The sequence below is a fragment of the Cajanus cajan genome, chromosome 9 (assembly GCF_000230855.2).
Source record: "Cajanus cajan strain Asha chromosome 9, NIPB_CcT2T_4, whole genome shotgun sequence".
Lineage (NCBI taxonomy): Eukaryota > Viridiplantae > Streptophyta > Magnoliopsida > Fabales > Fabaceae > Cajanus > Cajanus cajan.
In genome coordinates this window covers 15,485,475-15,506,546 of record NC_138525.1, presented here as the reverse complement: position 1 = coordinate 15,506,546, position 21,072 = coordinate 15,485,475, and the positions used below count along the sequence as shown (strand labels likewise).

Genomic DNA, 21,072 nt, shown 5'->3' with positions numbered 1-21,072 from the left:
TCAGGAGTACAGAAATGGAGTTGAAGAGTTCTTGCAATTTGCACGAGAAAATGGAAAACCCATCAAAGGGGCATATTATTGTCCATGTGTTCGTTGTTTGAATCAGATACGTCATGAAGTTGGAGAAATATGTGATCACCTATTTATATTTGGTATTGTGAAGAGTTATACAATATGGACATGGCATAGAGAAATATTAGACATTCCAACGGTGTCAACAACTGAAAATTTTGAAGGGATGGACAATAATTTAGAAGAGATGATACGTGATATTGGTGAATAAAATTTTGAAAGAGCACATGTGTATGATACCTTAAAGTCTGATTTTGAGCAACCATTGTATCCAGGATGCAGTATATTTACAAGATTATCAAGAACTTTAAGATTGTTTAGTTTAAAAGCAAGAAATGGTTGGACTGATAAAAGTTTCACAAAATTGTTGGAGTTGTTGAAGGAGATGCTTCCAGAAGATAACACGTTACCTAATCGCAACTATGAGATAAAAAAGATACTATGTCCAATGGGTTTGGAGTATAATAAGATACACGCGTGCCCTAATGATTGCGTATTGTATACAAATGATTTTGTTACATTGAAAGTGTGTCTGACATGTGGATTGTCGTTGTTCAAAAAGAAAGCTGATGGAAGTAGTGGTGAGGAAGAAATAAAGGGTCCCCCTGCTAAGGTCTTATGGTATTTGCCAATAATACCTACGTTTAAAAGATTGTTTGTCATTAAAGAGGATGCAAAAAACTTCACATGGCATGAAAATGGTAAAAAATGTGACAAATTTCTTCGACATCCAGCTGATTCTCTGCAATGGAAGAGGATTGATGAAACATTTCCATAATTTGGTGCAGAGTCAAGAAACTTGAGAATTGGTCTAGCTACAGATGGCATGAATCCTTATGGGAACTTAAGTAGTAAACACAATTCATGGCCAGTTTTGTTGGTCATTCACAATTTACAATTCATAAGTGTAGTTTAAGATATACTTATTATTAATATGTTACAGTAGGGTTTAGTTGAGCAGACCACCCATGGCTCATTTGTTCCCCATGGTCGGGATGATATACTCACAAGGCCATAGGAAGGCCAAAGCACCCAGGCCGTGTGCGTGGTATTGATGGTTCTTGGAGTCACCGAGATTACTTTGATGCACCACCATCGAAGAGCAGTACTGTTGACTCTTGCAGTCAGGATGCTATGTAGAGAATGGAGATGCAGTTTGAAGAAAAATTGAATAACATTCGACAAGAGTTTGAACAGAAGTTTGAGTTTTTGGCTCGTTCTCAGCAACAAACTACAGTTGCTAATGATGGTGTTCGAGTCAATACTAAAGGGAGTTGTGCTGCTCCAAATCCCTTAGGGGAACAAACTCACACTAATGTACCAAACCAGTGTGAGTTATATGTTGAGGATGATCCCCCACGATTAGTGGCTATTGGTCGAGTATTTGAGGGTGGCTCAACCATCCATGGTGTCCCTCTAGAGTCAGACTGGACACGGGTTGTGGTTGACTAAGTTCAAGATGTTGTTGCTCCAGTGCCTTTGCCCAATACAGAGGTTCAACTAGTGGGACAGGCAACCGACACATTCTTAGCTTGGCCAAAACGTTTGGTGATGCCGCTTTCAGCACGGGCAAAGGTAATTTTATTATTGCTATATTTTATTCTTATAATTCTATTATTGTTTAACTAATTTTGATTATTTCTTTAGGATTTTATCAATCGTGGTAAGGAAGTCATGAAAGAACTTGTTATTGATGATGCTGATAGCAGAAGCTGAGGATGATCCCATATCTAGGCTTTTAACCATATTACCACGATTGAAGAAGAAACCAATTCAATTGCAGTGGGACATTAGAGTTTTTGGAGTTGATAGCTCTAATGTTCCACTATACATATCCCTGCCCAACGCATTAGAGATTATTGGGGGAAACTCCATGTTAAATATATCTATCATACAGTTGTTGGCCATGTAAGTGATATTTTCTTTTATGAGTCTAAAATTACAATAATTACATTTAACTTATAATAATTAATTATGTTAGGTACATGGATAAATTGAGTGTGGAGCAAGCACAAGCACAAGTATATGGATTTATTGAGCCTTAATCCATCTAAAAATCAGGAAGCACTCAGGTCTAGATCCAGCAATATATGCAAACATGGATGAGTGAATCAGGAAGAAATATATACATGGCTCCATACATTGAAGGGTTAGTTTTTTAATTGGTTTTTTAATCATGGTAATTTTATAACTAATTTGTTTGTCATACAATGTAGGTCCCATTAGTAGTTAATTTTAATCATTCCTAAAGAATACATCGTGGTGTGGTTTTGTTCACTACATCAAAAACCAAGCCACGAAATGAAATGCCAATTACAAGGGTATTTATAAATTTTCATTATGTTTTAAAACTATAACTATATATATTGGCTAACATCTGTTTTTATTTTAATTAATTAAAATCGTGTCTGGAACTAATATTTTAAGTGGAAGAGCTAGATCAAAGACATTGCACTTCATATTCCCTAAGGTTAGTAAATTATTTAATAGAGGCAATAATATTTGAATTTATCGACTTTGGAAATAATAATTATTTGTTTCTCATTTTAGTGTAATAAGCAACAAGACTCATTTGAGTGTGGCTATTACATCATGTATTGGATAAGAGCCATAGTTTCTGCGGGTATTACTGATTCTTGGGGGCAGGTAATTCATATCAAAATTTATTTAAGTATATTTACCTTTATGATAATTAACATTGCATATTAATGACACTTAAATTAATATTTTAGGTCTTTCAATTGTTTCTCATTTTAGTGTAATAAGTAACAAGACTCGTTTGAATGTGGCTATTACATCATGTATTGGATGAGAGCCATAGTTTTTGCGGGTATTACTGATTCTTGGGGGCAGGTAATTCATATCAAAATTTATTTGAGTATATTTACCTTTATGATAATTAACATTTCATATCAATGACACTTAAATTAATATTTTAGGTCTTTCAATTGTTTCTCATTTTAGTGTAATAAGCAACAAGACTCGTTTGAATGTGACTATTACATCATGTATTGGATGAGAGCCATAGTTTCTGCGGGTATTACTGATTCTTGGGGGCAGGTAATTCATATCAAAATTTATTTAAGTATATTTACCTTTATGATAATTAACATTGCATATTAATGACACTTAAATTAATATTTTAAGTCTTTCAAGATCCATCTCCATTGCCCAAAGATGAAATCATCAAGATAAGAGAACAATGAGAAACTTTTTTTCTTCAAAGTATATAATAGTTAGATTTCTAAATTTAGTTAGTTGGATATTATGTTTCTAGTTTGATAGCATTGACAAACATATGTTCTATATAGCTTTTTTTAGGATAATAAGATTTACATTGTCTTAATTTATGTTTTTTAAGATTTATATATTATTTTCTTTTTTTCATTAAATTTTGAAATATAAATTATATTTGAATTTGTATTCTGGACTACCTATGTTAGGTTTTGTATTTTGGATTGTATGCAGGTTTTGGGTGTATCAAAAAATAATACAAACTTAAAAAAAATGCATACATTTACGTCGGACTATACTATGTCCGCCGTTAGTAGTTTAGTATTTTTTGTTTGTTTTATAACGTTTTTTTATGTCGGCTCTTGAGAATGTCCGACGTAAATTTACGTTGGTTATCACAACCGACATAAATTTACATTTCTCGCATTAACGTAACTTTTTTCTGACATAAAAAACTTAAAATAACCAACGTAAATTACCCTTTTTGTACTAGTGATTTCAAATGCTTAGAATGCATGTTGTTTACTTTAAAATATTGTTTACATTTAAAAATATAATTTTAAGTTAAAAATTTTCCTTTTGTCTTGTTATTAAGATATAAGGTCTATGAATAAACATTTTTAAGATAGAAGAAATATAACTTAAAAAGAGAATTACCAACTTAAATGAGTGAGGAGTCACAAAAGATTACTTTTCAAGTTCATCCATAAAACTCGTAGTAGGTTGAATATTTGAGACAACAAACATTTAACAACATCATCTCAATTTCTATTTCAATTTTGTAGTATTGTGCGCGTCACATATCCTTTAATCATTATTATTGTGCGCCAAAGTATTTATATCCCTCTAATACCCACCAACTACTTTTAGTAATGTTTATCATTAATATTTTTTTTTAATTCATAAGATCCAAATTAAATGTTTTATTTAAGATATTTGAATCTAATTTCACCCGTATTAATATTGTTCCGGCCAAAGGGTGGACTAGGGTTTTTTCCTAGGTCAAGTCTCAAAAGCCAGAGCATTCAAGAGTGTAATCTTCCGTTTTAACTCTAGGGTTTTAGGTTTTATACTTTTCTGTTCATGGGCCACCTAGGCCTTGTGAGCGCGAGGATTTCCATAACGATTTTCCTTGGGAATATTTGATTATCAAAGATAGGCTTTTTATCCTTGATTCTCAGACCAGTCCAAAGGGTGAGACCCACTCGGACTTTGGCCGACCATACCCTGGTCGAGCTCATCATGGCCGAGCACACCCTGACCGATCTCACCATGACCGAGCACACCCTTGCCGATCTCCAGTCCAAAGGGTGAGACCCACTCGGACTTTGGCCGACCATACCCTGGCTGAGCTCATCATGGTCGAGCACACCCTGACCGATCTCACTATGGCCGAGCACAGCCTGGCCGATCTCACCATGGTCGAGCATAGCCTGGTCGATCTCACCATGGCCGAGCACACCCTGGCCGACCATACCCAGGTCGAGCTCGTCCAGGGGGTGGGTGAGATCACGGTCTGACTGATCTTACCCATGTGAGAGGTTAGATCGCCTACCGACCGAAAAGACCCATATTCAAGATTCATTGGATCAAAACCTGTAAAGGGTATCAGATCGGGATCCGACTGGGACGGTACACTTGCCTTCCAACCCTAAGCCTATAAGGCGCAAGGGCTTAACTGTCCTTGAGATCGAGTCCAGATCGGATTCCGACCGAACTCCCCCGAGATCACCCTCGTGGGAGGGGATCAAGTCAGATTCCGATTGTTTCCATGCCTGGGCCAAAATCAGGTTGGCCCTTTTCCGACTCCCCCCTCGGTGTGCCGATACGGTATAAATATAATGCTAGCTTTTAGTTATTATATATTTTCAATACTTAATAAATTTTATATTATTTATTAAATAACAAAATACCTGCAAAAATTTAAATTAAAAATTTTTATACTTTCATATCAATATATAATTATAAAAAAAAAAATTTAAAAAGTGTTAAAAAAAAATTCGTGGTTGACATGATGAAAGCAGCCCCCGCGTGGCTTAATCAAATGGTTTATGGAGACATGTGCTTCATACGTGGCGTGCCATGCAAGTTTTTATTTAGGTGTGGGTGTAGATGATACAAACAACCATCACCGATTAACTAGAACATAGGAGAAGTGTGTTTTCATCTAAAATTTATACATGATTTTTTCTCTTTCTATTTTTAATAATTTTTTACAAATTAATGAAATTATAATAAATATATTTATTTAATATCTATAAAAATTAAATGAACACAAAAATATAAACTATTAGAGTTATCCTAATAATTAATCCCCTTTATCACCTTCTTTACAATCTTTACACAAAAATGCAAATGTGGAAGGACAAATTGAATACGATCTTTTCATATAAATTTTTCACTTAAATTCTCTTATACAAAAATTTATCACATTAAAATTTAATTTTTTTTATTATTTAATTTTATTTTATTAGTATTTTATTGAATAAAATTGGTTTATAGAATGAGAATTATTTTTTACTGAAATTTGATTTTTTTCTCACGAAAGGACATGAGAAGAACTAAGCATGACAATCGAACCTGCCTCTAAGAGTATCTGTCTAAACTCGCCCCAATTTGAATGGAAAAATCTGTGTTTATCGGGTTCGAATTTTTCCCAATTGATAAAATCAGGGGCGGGGACAGGATGGTAATACTTGTCCCGCCCCCGCCCCCGTCCCGCTTAATAATTAATAAAAAAATTATTTATATATAGGCTAAAACCCTATTTTGGTCCCTTATAATCTTTTTTTGTTTCAATATAGTTCCACTTTTATTTTTTGTCTCAATTTGGTCTCAAACTAATTAATTGGTTTCAATTTAGTCCCAAATTAATTAATTGGTTTCAATGTGGGACTTCCGTCCAAATTATTTAAACAGAGTTAACTTTTGGCCACGTGGATGCCACGTAGATGCATAAGTGGATGCCACGTGGATGACAACTTTTTTTAAAACACCTGGACCCAGAACGACCCATTCTGAAACCGGAACGGGCCGTTCTGGTTGCACTTTTGGTGTGTTAATTTTGCATCCGGAACGACCCGTTCTAGGTGCAAAATTAACACACCAAAAGTGCAACTAGAACGACCCGTTCCGGTTTCAGAACGGGCCGTTTCGATTTCATTTTTTATATATATATAAAATATTAATAATTTTATAAAATATATATTATTAATTATATTTTAATTATGTTGTTATATCTAATAAAATAAATATATTAATATTTTTTATATATTTTATTTTATTATGTTTATCTTATTAATTTTTATCATTTTATTCCTCTAATTTTAAATAAGTTGCAAAAAATTATAAAGTGATACTTAAATATTTCTTCAAACAAAAAGAGAAAAAATAAAAAATTATTACTCTATTTATAAGACAATTGTATTTTATAAAAATAAGTAATTTTAAAATTTTTACCCTAAAAAAATATTTTTCAAAATTATTATATTTTTTAATAAAATTAATAAAGAATATTGGTTTAATTGCATTTTTTATCTCTCAAGTATTACAATTGTGCAGTTTTGATCCACAAGATTTTAATTGGGTAATTTTAGTCCTTAAAGAATTGCAATTGCGCGATTTTGGTCCTTCAATTTTTAATTGAACAATTTTAGTCTCTCGAATATCATAATAGTACGATTTTAGTTTCTTCCATTAAAAATTAATAATAAATATATATCATTTGATACATTAAAAAAAAATTATAATATACGTTAATTTAAATAAGCAAACAATTATATAGTTTTAAAACATTATATATATATATATTAAAATTTTAAAATTATTAAATTTTTAATGAGAAAGACTAAAATTGAACAATTATAATATTTGAGAGATTAAAATTGTTCAATTAAAAATTGTGAGACTAAAATTATACAACTAAAATCTTTTAAGGACTGAAATTACTCAATTAAAACCTTAGGGATCAAAATTGCATAATTATAATACTTGAGCGATCAAAAACACAATTAAGCCAAGAATGTTCTATTCTCAGTTTTGGAACGGGCCGTTCTGAATCCAGAATGGCCCGTTCTGCTGTACTGGTGGTGTGTTAATTTTCGCATCTAGAACGACCCGTTTCAGTTGCAAAATTAACACACCAAGAGTGCAACCAGAACGGCCCGTTCTGGTTTTCGAACGGGCCGTTCTGGGTCCAGGTGTTTTAAAAAAAAATTGTCATCCACGTGGCATCCACGTATGCATCTACGTGGCATCCACGTGGCCAAAATTTAACTCCGTTTAAATATTTTAGACAGAAGTCCCACATTGAAACTAATTAATTAATTTGGGACTAAATTGAAACCAATTAATTAGTTTGTGATCAAATTAAGACCAAAAATAAAAGTGGGACTATATTGAAACAAAAAAAGATTATAAGGGACCAAAATAGATTTTTAGCCTTATATATATATATAAACCAAAATTAAAAATATTTATATGTAAAAATTTGTATTATTTTTTTTTATAAATTTTTTTTTATATTTATTTAAAAGAAGAAGAAAAAAAAGAAATGAAGACGAGAGCGGGACGGAAAAACTCGAACCTCATCAAAAATAAAAATAAAAATCCAGATTTTACCCCAACAAATATAAAAAAAACGGGTGGTTTAAATTTAGAAAGAAGAAGGTACATTGCAAGATTAAGGATGGGCAAAGGATTATGCATGAAGTTGGCGAAAATTGAAGCATGGTTGTTTTATTTGGTTGAGATTTGAATTCGTGTGTAGGGTATATTGTCCAAAAGGAAATAATAAAAAATTGGAAATATTGTTGGGATAAGAGATTTTGGCGTGACGGTGGAACCCCTTTGTCCCCTTCCAACCCCTTTGCCGGGTGGGTGGGTCCCACTCAATTTCACGTGTGCGTGACTGCTGACGGTGCTTAATCTTTGTTGGAAAACCACACATCAGACACGTTCCCCAACGGGAATTAATTAAACCTTATAAATTAAATTACGTACCTCAATTAATAAAATATTATATTATATCCATCCCAAAATATTTAAATATTAGGAGAAATATTTTTTCTCACCGCCAGCTTCGGATAACGTTTTGGTACCTTCCTTTAACACTTTTCTAACATGCCATTCATAAAATAAAATTAATACTTATTGTGCCAACAATATTATAATTTAAGAAAAAATAATAATAAGAGCAGAGGTACTTACTATTTAGATAAGTAATGTGATGTTGCATAGAAACAGAAAAATAAAATAAAATTGTAAGATGTGTTTGTAAAGCTTATTGTAAATATAAACGTCACTCTTGGTCTTGTATATTGACAGCTCGCGAGGTCACTTTATTTCTTTTTATTTAAGGATGTATTAAATTACAATTTTAAAAGATTTTTTTTATGAAAAAATATTATAATACTTAATTTAAAAAATTTAATAAAAAATGTCTAGTGATGTTTAATTAAAATAATCATTATTTTTTTATGAATATATCCAAATTTAATAATATTTAATTAAGATAATCATGATTTTTTTAGATATTTATTTAAAAAAGTTTATTAATATTAAAAATATAGAGATTTTAATTAATTCTTTTAAATAATAGATTTTTTTAGACTTTTTTAGTAGAATTTATATATAATTCACTCATCTAATAATCTTATAAAAATATGAGATTTTGCATGACTTTATTTTTCTTTTATTTCTCTTCTTTCTTTCTTTCTTTCTTCTCTCCCTCTCACGCTCCTTAATCTTCTCTTTATGGGCTTTCTTATTTCTCTCTCTCTCTCATCCCTCTCTCTTCCTTTCATATTCTATTTCTCTTTTACCTTTTTTACTTCTCTCTCCTCTTTTATTTCCTTTATTAGCTTCTTTTCTCTCTCTTCATTTCTTCTCTATCTCATTCCTTTTCCTCCGTATTCATCTCTCTCATTTATCATCTAAAAAAATTTGTAGGTCATGGTAATAATGAAGTATTCAATTTATGTCATGCGTTCTTAAGAAATATGATCAATAGGATATTTGGAATTTTAAAATCACACTTTACAGTTCTTAAGTTAGCATCTCCATTTTTATTTAATAGACAAGTTGAACTTGTATTAACATATGTAGCACTACATATCTTCCTTTGCAAAGAATGTCGTTTTGATGAATTTTTAATTGAATCAGTGGATGAATCTTCATTTTCAGTACTACTAGTTAATAAAGACTATAATTTTGAACATATTATTTAGACTTAAGAGCATCAAAGATAACATGTCAATGCATGGAGGCCTAAAGTTTTGGTACTTTTGAGCATATTAAGGTGAACTTGGTGATTCTAGTAAATTTCTTGTTGCATGTGGTATTTCTGGTTGGAAATGAGTTGAATGCGTTGTGTATATGTAATATATGCCCTTGCATGTTGGAGATTTCTGACCTTCAGGTGGTTTTGTCCATTTTCATGAATGCACATGTGCAGAATCCACCATCACGCCAAGTATATCATCATGGTATCAAGCGTGGCTTAATCAAAGGTCATTTGTCTTACTCATGTCGAATGCTAAATTGGTGACACCAAATGTGAGGAGAGATAATTGTCTCTAACTTGGTCATACCAAGCATTAAGTTGAATGTTGTCGATGTGAGGAGAAATAATCATCTCTACCTAGATTGACGTTAGGTGTGAGTCAGACAAAGATTCTCTATTTGAAATAAGGATGAGCGTGGAGTTTGCCACGTCAGGCATTGGCGTTCAAGGGTTCTCTACCTTATCCACGTTGAGCACAAGTTGAATGACGTCGTACTGAGCTAGACAAAGAGCTTCTTGCCAAATAACACCGAGTGTAAGGCAAATGACACTAGGTGTTGACTTCCTTGTGAACATTTATTACTTTAATGATTAAGTGGTGAACATGAATAAGTTAGTTGAATCTATTATATGTTGTATGATGATTAAGTTGTGTTATATATTGGATTTTGAGGTATAATTGTTGAATCTTTATACATTGATCTAGGATAATATATATATATATATATATATATATATATATATATATATATATATATATATCATCAACCTTCTTTTTCATCTTCTTTTATTGAATTCTTCCTTCAACCTTCCTTATAGTCGATCTAAGGTGATTAAATTGAAGATTCAAGCTCTTGGAGTAGGAATCTCAAAGTCAGAAACAAGTAGGATCACACTCTCTTCCTCATCTCTTCTTAGTTGAACAACTATAGGTAAGGGAAGTTTGTGAATTGTGTGTTGTTTGATGAATACTTATTATTTTACTATATGTATTCATCATTGCATGATTAAATTGGTGAAAATCATGGATTGAAAATGTTATAAAGGAAGGCTCTTGAATGGAATTCTTGAGTGACTTGGGTGATTTTTGAATTTCAATGGTTGCATGTGTTGTTTTGAGTTGGTTTGGTGTTGTTTATGATGCACATATGTTGAATTTTATGTTACATGTTGGTCTTTTGCTGAGTTTCAGGTGGATTGAGCCAAAATAAGATTCTACCAAGTGCAAAAATTCTCATCGCGTTAGGCATGCCTTCATGGCACTAGGCATGACTCAAGTTAAGGGCTCTCTGCCCTAATCATGTCAATGCGGGATTAGTAGTGTCAAGCATGGTCAGCGAGGAGCTCTTTGATTTGGTCACCTTGAGCATGAAATAAGTGGCATTGGGCAAGAGAACTCAAAGAGGTCTTTGACTTGGTGCCGTTGAACTCAAGATGAGTGGTGCCAAGTGTGACTGAGACAGAGGTTCTTTACCTAGATGACACCAAGCGCTATTGTGATGTCGGACACTAGTTAGGTAGAGGCTTTCTACCTAAATTGAGGTTGGGCATGGGTTTAGCCATGCTAAACGTGATTGACTCAAAGGCTCTTTGCCTCATCCACGTTAAATGTAGGTAGATTGGCGTCCGACTTGGGCAAGCCCGAAGCATTCTACCTTAATGATGTTAGGCACAAGAAAGATGGTGTTGGGTGTGGGATATTGAAATAAAATATGATGTTTTAAGTTGTTAATAGTTGAAGAATGATGATTCTATTATATAATTAAATGTTGTATGATGGTAACTCATTATGCATTGATTTGAGATGATGTATAGTGATGATTTATGTTGTTAAGATGTAAGGTGATAGTTGATTAAGTTGCAAAGTTGTATAATATTTATAGTTGATTAAGTTGTTAAGTTATTAGCCATGTGGTGAAGATACATGTCTTAGTTGAGATACATAAAAACTAGTCGAGACTAAAGTTATTTTAAAAATTAAAATATATCATTGTGTGGATATAGTTATTTTAAAAATTAAAATATATCATTGTGTGGATATAAGTTGTGGTACTCTAAGAGCCCAAGTTGAGAATCCTTTAGTAAGTAAGTTAGTTTCTGAATAGGTAGTTATTTTAAGTTGTCTCCTTTAGGTTTTAAGTGAAATACGTATGTGGGTAAGGTTGAATCATACTTGTATAAAGTGACCAACTAAGTAAAATATAAAGTCGAGAGGTAAAATTCTTAACTGATTGTTAGAAAGATGCATAGTATTTAGAGAATAGTTGACAGACTAATCCCATGCGATGCTTAGATATGTATGCTAATGTTGTGGTGGGCTCACACTCAAATTGTTCAACCCTAACAGTAGTATTAGACTTTCCTAGTTTAAGTGTCGAAACTTGAGAAATTAATTTAAGTTGTATAACTAACATTCTGAGGCCTAATGTTGTATCTACTTAATTTGGCGATGATAGATCAAAAATAGTGATTTGGTTGCGGCGAACCACCTAAACAACTCACCTCTATTATAGGAGATCTTCATATGTTGATATGGATAATGATGTGTTGGTTGTTTAAAGTTGTTTATGTTGTGATGGAAAGTTGTGTATGTTGAAAATGTTATTCACGTTGTAAGTTGTATATGAAGATTTTCAAGTTGTACTTGTAGATGATATATTGATGTTGTATTGAGAACTAGTTGAGAGTTTTTGCTAAGTTGTTGATGTAGTTATAAGTTGAACATGTATATTAATCCCATGTTAATTATTTCACGAGTTTACCCATCCCTTTCCTCGTGATTGAAATTGCAACGATCATATTTGATTTTGAAGCAAGACAATTTAGCCAGATGACTTGGTTAGTTAGTGAGAGGTTATGTTGGTGATAACCCAATTTTGGTAATGCTACTCCGATGTAGCATGGTTGTTATATAAATGCTCAATTGACGATTAAAGTTATTTTATACAAATATGTAGTTGTGTAGATTGTATATATATGTCCAAGGTATATATATTTAACTTTATGAGGGGATTTATGTCTTTTATCTTTGTACATAATAAAATTACATAAATGACTAAAAATTATTGTATGAAAACCCTAAAATAATTGGATAGTTTATATTTTTTTTTGCTGCATAATATTATATTATATTAAATATAATGATTTACCGAGTCGTTACACAAACCAAAGAACCTCGTAATTCCATTGTTGAGGAGTGATGACTATAATTGGTGGTATCGAAGGTACTTAATTTATTACTACTTTATGAATCTGGTTTGTTTTTGCTCCTATTTTGGTTTAGGTATAAAGTGTTTTGGGCTGGACTTTATTGGGATCAAGGCTACAAAAGATACATACAACATTATTTTACAAAAGGAATCCAATAACATAATTGGACCGTCCTGAGTTTTTCTCTATCATTAACTAGTCTTTTAATCTTTCTCTGTTTTTTTCAGTCACATTCTTGACTCTTTTCCTGTCTTCAGTATGATAATGTTACACAAACTTTTCCATATACTCCTATATATATGGAAGGTAGTCAAATATTTGATGAATTAGCTCGAACTATGCAAGGAATAAGAAAATATTCGCATAAAATGTAGGACATGATACGCATTTACGTTTCTTCTAAGGTGATGAAGTAATTGATGTTTTATTTGTATATTAGCAAATGATATGCAAGTTGCAACTCACATCATATATAATTACTTCACATAAAAGGACAAATGATTGGGTTTATATAGCTCAAATCCATCACTAGTGATACATATCACAATTTTGTTTTCCTTCTAAACCTACTAGTACCATTACAAGTGACAGTTTTTCTTTCATCATAGAAGGTAAAGTTTCTCCTTTAAATATTTAATACAACTAATCCAATATTTCACATATTGCTTCAGTTGATCCGTGAAGAGATATATATATTACACTTAATTTAACAAAAGAATGCAACATTTTTAACAAAAGACAAAAAGAACAATTGTATCCAAGAGACTTGATACAGTAATTAGAGACCGAATCCAGCCAACCTGCCCAAGATTCCTTGTCTATATGGCAAGAAGGTTTTCTTCTTCATATCCTCGGACTCCGCTTTCTTCATGGCGTAGTGCAATTCATGCGCCGAAACAGGTCCCTTCTTTCTCGAATCCGAGGATCTAAAACTTGATGACCCTTTCACTTCTTCACCATTATTCTTCTTACTATAGTACTTCTTCAACGGATCCTTGCACGACCCTCTCCCTTCGGAGGCACTACGGAACAACAAAAAGTCCTTCAACCACCACCTTTTCGACCCCTTCGAACAAGAATTCGGTTCCTCTTTAATGCTTCTTCTTGACTGTTGTTGTTGCTGTTGTTGTTGTTCTGCTTCCCACAAGTAGTGGGAAGTTGATTTTCTATAAGGCGAGTGTGATCGTGCTGCCCTTCTACCCGAGTTTGACGACGACAAGGTTGTCGTCGTCATAACTTTCTCTCTTTCTCTCTCTCTTCCTCGTTTAGGCTCCTTGGACCGAGACTCGTCCAAGAGCTTAATCTTGCCGCCGGCAAAGAGTTCCTCTGCCGGACGGGAGGACTTGTCGTCATTGACGTAGAAGGCAAAACTGTAGTCGCTATTTTCGTCGCCATCATCAACTTTGTTGGCTGCCTCAAATGATGAAGAGGGATCGGTTGAAGAGAAATATTCAAATTGATTGTATAACTCAGATAACCTAGATGGACTCGCGGGCGCACTTAGGTAATAATCACCAAATCGTTTAGGTGAAGAAGGAGCACTTTGGTATATCGATCCCACGTTGCCACCAAAATCAAAATTATCCATAGTAGGACTACTAGGGCTTTGTACCACCACTTCCATAGAAATAAAAATGAGTAATAAAACTTTTCTTGGACAGCTCGTAAATTTATCTATGATCTCTTGGGTAAGTTTGGTTTGTGAGTTTGGGTTAGTAGCAAAATGTTTGTGTGAGAGATGTGGGTATTTATATAAGATGTGTGGTGATGGTGAAGGGGAAGGTGAGGAGAAGGATCAAGTGGGGAAAAGGGTTGGGGATTGTTTTGTTGACCATTGGTTTGTTGTGTGCTACGTTAATTAAGCCGCCATTTAATACCGTTCCATATTGTTTATGCGAAAATTCTCATTTCGGTGCTAGCCTGTGAATGTGATAGAAATCGTGCGTAAAGAATTAATCAATAATAATGTTAACTAACCAATATTGTTGACTCTCATGGGTCATTTACATATATATATTGGTTTGGTAAGCATCCATGTAATGGAGTTTAACTTGTAGATGTAGCTAAACTCATCTGTATAGTGTGAAATTTACGTGGGGACAGTGGGGTTGAATAGGAGGGCTGGGATGGCATTATATTAATTCATGTCCACGTTTCAATAGGAATATTAGCAAAATATCATATCTACTATAGCTAGTATTTCATTATTTTTTCTTAATTCTATTTATTATTGAATTAAGTTTTGTATGGTCACACTAATTAAACTCTGTTAAATGATAAAAAATAATTAGAAAGAGCATCACATAATATGTTGTTAGCATATTTATAATTTGAATGAAATTTAATTAATTACAGTGATTTTTATATTCTTATAGACCATTAATAATATATATTTTATAATAAAAAATTAATAAATTAAAATTTAAGTAAACAATAAGAAATTTTAAAATAAACTTAAGTTCAACAGTCATGAGATTTTAGTAAACAATACAAAATAATTTTTTTAAAAAAAAAAAAAAGTGTTGGTGTCGATCCTTTATCTATTTTGCTTGCTTCGAGAAGATTTTGATGTAATTCGATTTGATGTGAAGGTATTTCTAATGTATTACTTATGTACACGTATGTGGTTGGCGTATAATATTATTGGTCATTATTTAATTTGTTTGAAAGGCAAGTTTGTGTCTAATTCGTGATTACCCTTAACTTGGTCAATTCGGAGCTGCTATTAATTGAATAAAAAAATTATAATGGATTGTTATCATCTTCGGTGACGGTAAGGAGTTGGGGGTCTTAGTATCTAGAAGTACTTGCCAGTTCAACATGAATTAAAATAAATAAATACAAAATCAAACCATATTTTATTTTTAAAAAATCGTCTTTTGTTTTTGGGAATTTGGACAGTGATGGATGAGGATTCATCGTAAATTCCTGGTTATAAATAATTTAAATTAAATATAAGGATATGGATGAGGTTTTTTTATATTAAGAATAAATGCATGAAATGGACTGAGATAAAAGAATTGCATGCAGAAAACAAAGTACGCTCAATATCATAATAAAACCCTGATAAAGACTTTACAAAAAACTTTCTATTTATTTTTCTTGGATCAATATACACTAAAATGTGGAAAATTATATATATGAGTTGTTTGTTGAGAAGATACTATTATAAAATAAGACTATGGTATATTATTTTTAAAGCATAAGTTATTGTTGAGTTGGCATGTTATGCTTTGACAGTATCCTTTTTCTCATTGTCTTTGGGATCAGAAACATGTGGTAAATGCCTCTATAGACTCGTTCAGCAAAGAGCTTCTAGAATTGAGGCATTACTTGCAGTGAGCCCAAAACAAAACATTATCTACGACCGAATAAAATAATAACACCAATGGAATCTATAGAGAGAAAATACTTCTTTGAAAACGATCTAGTTTGCATTGCATGTATTATTTTTAACACAACATATAATAACAAATACTTGTAATAAACTAATGACAACTAATATTGTTAACAACTAACTATATATGATGTTGGTACGTGGAATTGAGTTTATTTTGAAGGAAAGATTTATCTAAAGTAATGTTTCTCAACATATATATCAATCATCAATAATTACAAAACTCGTTGATATTTTGTATTAAAAAAAATCTCCACTCATCACATTGTGAAAGATTAATTTATTATGCTAAATTCAATTATGGTTGGTTGTAACAATAGTTTTTTATTTAACAAAGTTAAATAAAACACACCACGACTTTAATTAATATATTATTAAATAATTTAAAAATAAATTTACTTTTTTGTATATTATAAAAAGTGTTTAATGGTAATACACTATCAACTTAAAAAGTTTTACACAGTCAGTCAACTAGAAATCCTTATAACTTTTAAGATAATTATTGTAATGATCAATAAACTTATATCATTTATGATGAATTATGATTAGATAAACATGTAAAATTGTTGTATAGTATTTGTGCATTACCATTGAATCCTTATAAAATAGTCATTTAAAAATAATTTTTTTCATTATTGGCATGAAAAAACAAGGGAGAATTTCCAACTTAGAGTCTGTTGTGACTCAGCTTAACAAAAAAGATGATTGTCATATTACATGAAATATAAAAGTAAAGACGGTGGGTATCAACATTAGAAGATAAAGAGATTAATAGTTTAATATAATAATGATGGTATAAACAAATAACCACTAATTGTGCTGTGCAGTTGTGCTTGGTGGAATTGTTCAAGTCAAAGTCAACTGTTTGACTTACCTTAATTAATTTATTCATCCATAATAACAGGGGCGCATGTGAGCCCAAGTCACTTAATATGGTTCTTGATTGGCCCAAAATTTGAAGGTCCACGACTCCAAGGTTCTAGGATTATGTTTGGGACTACTATTGGTATCCCAGCAAATTACTATTTAAACCTCCCATGTTTCAAATTTTGTTTTTGATGAAAATATCTCTAACCTTATTATTATTTTTTTTATTTTTTTTTATTTACAAGCATTTATGAAAACAAAATTTTAGAACTAAAACATGTACAGAGCTACAATAATATAATTGGTTTGAGAAAAACTTATCACGTGGACCAAGAAAAAACAATTATTTTTATAAGTAACCAATGAAAAAGAAATATATAGTACCCTCATGTATTTTATTTAAATAAACTTAAAAAGAAGCAAAATGAGAGAGAAAAATAAAGTAATAATAAGAGATTAATTAGCTATAATAAAAAAAATCCAATCAAAATGTGTAAAGAAGGGAATCGATTTTTTTAATAATATAAATAAAGAAAATAAACTTTAAGTTAACTCTTTGTTTTGCTGAATAATTATCAACTTTTTTGTCTAAATTATATTTCTTATATAAAAAATTTATTTAATTTCAAAGAAAGTGGCGATGAACAGAAAAATCTTAACTACTAATACGTACTAAAAGAAGTTATATTTTAGTAAATTCATTTTTTAAAAAACTTTAAGATATTAGGCACATTTTATAAACTTTAAGAGCACGAGCGTGTCATTGAAAACATTTGAGAGCTTTAATTTGACCACTGTTATATTTATTGAATCACCTAACCACTTCAATTCAAGTCATGGAACTAGCCATACAACTGAGCCTTGTTCAAACAAACAAACGAAAACAAATTTAAGAAAAATCTATTTGTAAAACAAATTATACAATACTTTTTATAATTAAGAGAGAGAAAGAAAGAAATAATACATTCATTTAATATATATGCTTATTAAAAAAATATTTGTTTTCAAGAGTAGTATTAAGAAGATTAATAAAATATTTATAAAATATTTTTTATTCATGTGATTAATTAATGGAAGATAAACAAAAGCTCATAAAGAGAGCCGAAAACATATTGAATTAAAGCATGCATCCCATTTTATTTTGTTTGATGTTTAGTGGGGTTTCGAACACCAAAATTTTTCTCATGGAATTATGATTTCAGAGATCATAAATATTAAGAATTATGACTTTTAGAAATGGATAAAATGTGTTTTTTTATCAGAAATATTTTTAAAAATATTATATATATATATATATATAATAAGACAATTTTTTTACTAAATCGTTAAATGAAATGAAAAAAAGAGAGAGAATAATTTATTGATGTTACAGACTTGTAATTCATAATCAATTCTTGTGGCATAGAAATCTAGGTCATAGTAAATTCTTAAATGGTACTCCTCATTCTCGAATATATATATATATATATATATATATATATATATAAAGAAATAAAATTTAACTAATTATTTTATTTTATTTAATGATAATATCTTAAAATACTCTTTATTTAATTAAAAAAAAATTATAATACAAAAAATTATTTTTGATGTATTTAGTGAAATTAAATAAGATTAATTTTTGGTTCGAGCTTGTATTTTTGATGATCCAAGTTCAACACCTCTTATGATTATTAAAATTCTATTTTGGTAAGTATACTCACTGAAGGGGATTTTTTGGTGTCAAAAATAAAATTCCTCTAGTGAGTATTTGTTAACCTTCAATTTGGCAAATAAAGTTTTGAATCAAATTGAATATTACTAAATTTGACTAACTACAAAGTGGACAATATTATTTGATCTAAAAAAAATTTAGCATGTAATTGATTTCTCGATCAGTAGTAATGGAAATGACATCCCTATCTATTATCTTAATGATCAAATAAGATTAACTTCTTTGGATATAATTCACTCCGTGTCTAATATATGTTCATGAAAATCAATGTGAATTAGCATTTTTTTATTTTATAATAAGACCAAGTATTATTTGCTTATGCCATAAAGTTTGTTAGTCGATTATTTTAACTGCTATTAGTAATGTTTAAAATCGAATCAATCTAGACGAAAAATCACAAATTAATCTAAAAAAAACATACAAAAACTGAGGAAAAATTGTAAATTAGCGGTTCAATTTGGTTTTCAAAACCACATAGTTTGGTTTGATTTTTGAATTGAAATGTGAAACTACTCCAAATCACACATATTTGTAAATAATTTTCTTTTTCAGATGCATAGTGCATATATATAAAATTGACACATAACATAAAAAATGTTTTATGAAATTGTAAGCTACTAAAAATTGTTTCTTTCTCCATATATATATCATAATATTTAAAAAGTATTTTATAAAATTGTAAGGTACTAAACTAAAAAAACCAAATTATTTATAATGTCTAAAAATATTTTTTTTAAGTGACAAATTATATATATTATAAAAAATATTTAATATGATAATTAAAATTATATTAAAAAATGTTTTATTAAAATAATAATAAAAGAACTGGTATTAAATACTTAAGTAACCGAAATTTTTTAAAATTATATACTTTAATTTTATTTTTGACGTATAATAATAAATAAATAACATAATATTACATATTTATTTTGTTAATTTTTAAATAAAAAATCTTAAAGTTATAAAAATCAAACCAAACCAAATTATAAAAGATTAATTTAATTAACCCCAAGCGTGTAGTTTAGCGGTAGAGGTTGATCCACGCTTAAACAAGGTCAGGGGTTCGAATCATGCCTTGTGTATACAGCCGTGTTAAATCTTGGGGCTAACAAAAAAAAAATCATAAATATCGAACCAAATCTCATTAAAAATTAAAATCATTGTATCAGCCATTACTCCTTTGCACAAGTGGACCATCTCAACTAACCATCATCAAGCCTATGTGCTCTAGGTTGTATATTGTTGGGATAAATATTTTTATTTTAGCTCATTTATAATAAAATATCAATTTAAATATATTTTTAGTCCCTTTAAAATTTATAATTTTGATTTTGTTATTTTAAAATTTTTTTATTTTTCTAAAATTTATAAACATTGTTTTTAATCCTTTTAAAATAAATAAATTTTGATTTTGATCCCTAAATATATATATATATATATATATATATATATTTATCTCTCTAAAATCTAAATTAACTATTTTCACTCCCTAATGATCATTTTAAGCTAAATAAATAATATTTATTTTTAAAGTTTATAATTTTTAGAGATATTAAATATCGATATGATGTCATAATGATAATAAATAACACTTAAGATGATTATTTAACTTTTAATAAATAAAAAGTAGCTAAAAAATGATCATATAAAAATAAGGACTAAAAATAATAATTTTAATTTTATAGAGATGAAAAATAAATTTTTTATAGGGTTAAAATTAAAACTTGTTAATTTTATAGAGATTAAAAATATATTTAAATATAAAATATTTGATTTCATTTTAATCTAACAAGAAAAATCTATTTAACAAATCCTATTAATTATCGTGTATATATTTAGTTATGCTTTTGTCTGTTTGTGGAGTTCCAAAATTCCAACCGCAAAACCCTGTGAGAGGATGATTCAATTCCATAGTGGTAGATAGGGTTGGTCACTGTTACAAAAGACAAAATAGGACCACTTAATACTGAATTCAATACATCACACATCAAGGTTATATTTTTCTTCATTTCTGGAAGCTCATGCACGATGGGTTCTGACTTGGCTATGGATGCCAAACTCATTAATAAGACAAAAATGACTTCTTTAAACTCTCCACCCTAGGTATCATCCCTATGCTATGGGGTGTCAATTTTTTGGTACAAAATGTTTTTTTATCCGGTACTTTATCCTATCACTTATAAATAGCTAAATGTTTAATATATTGACTTTTTTTTTAATATTCTTTTTATTTATTTATTTAAATAATTTAGGCTACTTTTTCTTTATCTGAATGACCGTGGTTATTGCGTAACC

The 21,072-nt window shown here is 30.3% G+C and overlaps 1 protein-coding gene across 1 annotated transcript; it reads right to left on the bottom strand.

The window, feature by feature from the left end:
• Nucleotides 1-13,285: 13,285 nt before the first annotated feature.
• LOC109812321 (uncharacterized) lies at nucleotides 13,286-14,533 on the bottom strand. The gene has a single exon (XM_020376263.3). The coding sequence runs from the start codon at nucleotides 14,421-14,423 to the stop codon at nucleotides 13,578-13,580; it is 846 nt and encodes a 281-aa protein (XP_020231852.1). The 5' UTR covers nucleotides 14,424-14,533; the 3' UTR covers nucleotides 13,286-13,577.
• Between the last annotated feature and the right edge of the window lie 6,539 nt (nucleotides 14,534-21,072).

Bases quoted from the DNA above. Each gene is read 5' to 3' on its own strand.
- LOC109812321 (XM_020376263.3), bottom strand. From the start codon at position 14,423: ATGGAAGTGGTGGTACAAAGCCCTAGTAGTCCTACTATGGATAATTTT.